The sequence below is a fragment of the Tupaia chinensis genome, unplaced genomic scaffold, assembly GCF_000334495.1.
Source record: "Tupaia chinensis unplaced genomic scaffold, TupChi_1.0 Scaffold146604_1, whole genome shotgun sequence".
In the NCBI taxonomy this organism is placed as follows: Eukaryota; Metazoa; Chordata; class Mammalia; order Scandentia; family Tupaiidae; genus Tupaia; species Tupaia belangeri.
In genome coordinates, this window is record NW_006206460.1 from 885,227 (window position 1) to 887,964 (window position 2,738).

At 40.9% G+C, this 2,738-nt stretch overlaps 1 protein-coding gene across 1 annotated transcript in view; it reads right to left on the minus strand.

The window, feature by feature from the left end:
* The window catches only part of LOC102487571 (contactin-associated protein-like 3), a 222,793-nt gene that overhangs the window by 99,804 nt on the left and 120,251 nt on the right, over positions 1–2,738 (minus strand). Inside the window, 1 exon segment of the mRNA XM_027768474.1 lies at positions 2,680–2,738. This exon segment is cut by the window's right edge and continues 15 nt beyond it. Within this exon segment, the coding sequence (XP_027624275.1) occupies positions 2,680–2,738 (59 nt within the window).

Genomic DNA, 2,738 nt, shown 5'->3' on the forward strand with positions numbered 1-2,738 from the left:
GGGCGCACACACTCGTTAAAAAAAAAAAAAAAAAAAAAAACCTCTAAAAAAAAAAAGCCTATAACAGTAATTTTTAACTTTTTTAGTCATACTTGCAATACAGTCAAAATAGATCCTTTTTGTAAAAAACTTTGAGATATACCTTCATAAGAGATGGTCTGTCAACAGAGCATGTTTTGTGAATAATTGACAAGATATCAAAATAATGTCTTATAAGCAGAGAAAATCACACGGGCGTCACAGCTGAGCTGACAACTCAGGTCACTCACAGCGTGGAGCCAGGGACACCTCTCCTCAGTCCACGGATGGGTGGGGGGAGGGCTGCTGCTGCCGCGTGAGCAGACCCACCCTCAGTGAGCAGGTGGCTGGAACCTTGCCCAAGCCCTCCCCCACCATGATCACAGCCTGGTTCCAGAGCTGGTGTATGGTTGATGAGAAAATGCTGTCTTGGATCTGTGCCGGAATTCTAATGTCAAAGTCAAGAGTGAAAGTTATTAGACAAATTCTCACTTTATACACCTCTCATCTTTGAATCAATTAACATTTCCCTATGTATCAATGAACTATTCACAGGAAAAAACTGGTCTACAAAATCAAGGTCTTATGAGCGAACTTTTACTTACTAGGAATTACGTTCTTTTAATATGAAGGGTCTTCAAAATATTCATGAAAAATGTATATTATAAAAAAGCCCATGCATGGACTTCCAACATTTTTTACCCCCAAATAAACTTTTACATAATTCTGTTTTCCACTGTCTCTTTTGAGATCTCCTCGTATATCACTAAACATGATCTATAACTTAAAACCTGTTTAGCTGGAGATAATTTTACAGTTTACGTTTAAAACTGGATTAACTGGGACCAGCAGATGGTGCAATGGGTACGTCACTGGATTCCCACATAGTCAACCATGGTTCAAGTCCCAGACCTGGAAACTTCAAACTCATGCCTGGTGCGTGTGCATGCACACCCCAGATCCCAAGAGGAGAATGAAGGAGAAGGGACTGCAGAGTGGTCATCCCCCTTGGGGGGGGGGTGATTTCTCACTTTCTATCTCTATGTCTCTCTCTCTAGCGAGTGCATGCACCCTACAGCAAAAAACTCTCTAAAATTCATAAATAAATAAAATTGGATTAACTAATAAGTTCTGTTTTATGAAGTAAAAAATAAGTTTCAAAAGGTCTGTGACGTGTACCTATAACTTTTCTTATTTTGTAACCTGTAACATTTATTTATTTATTAAAAGTTGATACCAAAGGGAAGGCACTGAAGTATCGTCTACATCACATAGAAATATTGTTTTCCGGGTGTAACCAAGGGTCTTGGTCCAGCCAGATCCTTATACAGTAGACATAAGGCACAACAGGCAGCATGACTGTGGTTGTAGTTCCAACGAATGTAACATTTCTCCTGTCTTATCACCTCCATACTTCACTGAGTCTATGTCACTACGGACATTTCTTCAACCTCTGTGGTTGCAACTTTTCTAAAAGGAGAGATCACTTCTTATTTTCTCTGCAAAGGAGTTGGTATCAAATGGCTGACGATGCAAGTTAAAAGCATAATAAACCTGTCAAATTCCCCTGCACCAGAAAATGTCACCCAACAGATAAGGGTATGATTGACAAAGCCATTGCCCATTGCTTTGATAACAATGAACTGAGTAAACTTGGGACCACATTAAATTAACATTCATAAGATACATATCTTCTAAAAATATTTGGGGCCAATTCTATGGCCAGGTGGTTAAGGGAACTGGATCCCATATGGCTAACTTGAGTAGTTTGATTCCCAGCTCCAGTAGCTTGAGAACCATGTCAGGTGCATGTGTGTGTGCGCCCCAAATCCCTATAGGATGAAGAAATGGAGAAGAGATTGCTGACAACCACACCGCATTGGGGGAGTGCTTTCTCACTGTCCCTCTCTGTCTCTCTGTCTCATCCTGGTGAGTGCAGGTGCCCTCAGGCAAAGGCATATATATATGAGAGAGTTTATAAATATATATATATATATATATATATATATATGTTATGTAGAGAGAGCTTGTGTGTGTGTGTGTATGTATGTATAATATACACATAATGTTTGTACAACTAAAAAGAGTTTTCTTTTTTCTTTAGAGGATTTTGCCTTAGGACATGGCTTGCAGGGGTGAGTGGGGACAGCAAGACAGAAAGTGAGAAATCACACTCCAGGTGGGATGATCACATCATAATCTCTTGTCCTCCATTCTCCTCTCAGGACCATCTGCTGGTCCCCCAAGATATAGTGTCCTAATACTCATTAAAAGTATGACTATCAGGACCAGCAGACGGCATAGTGGTTACATTGCTGGGCTCCCACATAGTGGATGGCAGTTTGAGTCCCAAACTTGGTGTGTGTGTGTGCCCAAAATCCTGAGAGGAGAATGGAGGAGAAGGGTTTGCAGGGTGGCCATCCCCCTTTGGGGATTTCTCACTTTATGTCTCACTGTCTCTCTCTCTGTCTCTCTGGCAAGCTCATGTGCCCTTTAGCAAAAATCTCTCTAAAAAAAAAAAAAAAGTATGACTATCACATTTTCTGTAGAAAGATTAAAAGAGAGAGAGAGAGAGGAAGAATGGAATGCTTTTTCCCCAGCTGTCTACACTATTTTTAAGCTTTGAAAAGGCATGCTGAAAGGACCCAGGATCACCCTTACCTGTCTGTGATGCTGCAGGTGTCAATGTGGAGATCAGTGAAACTCCCCAGCGCCCCCTG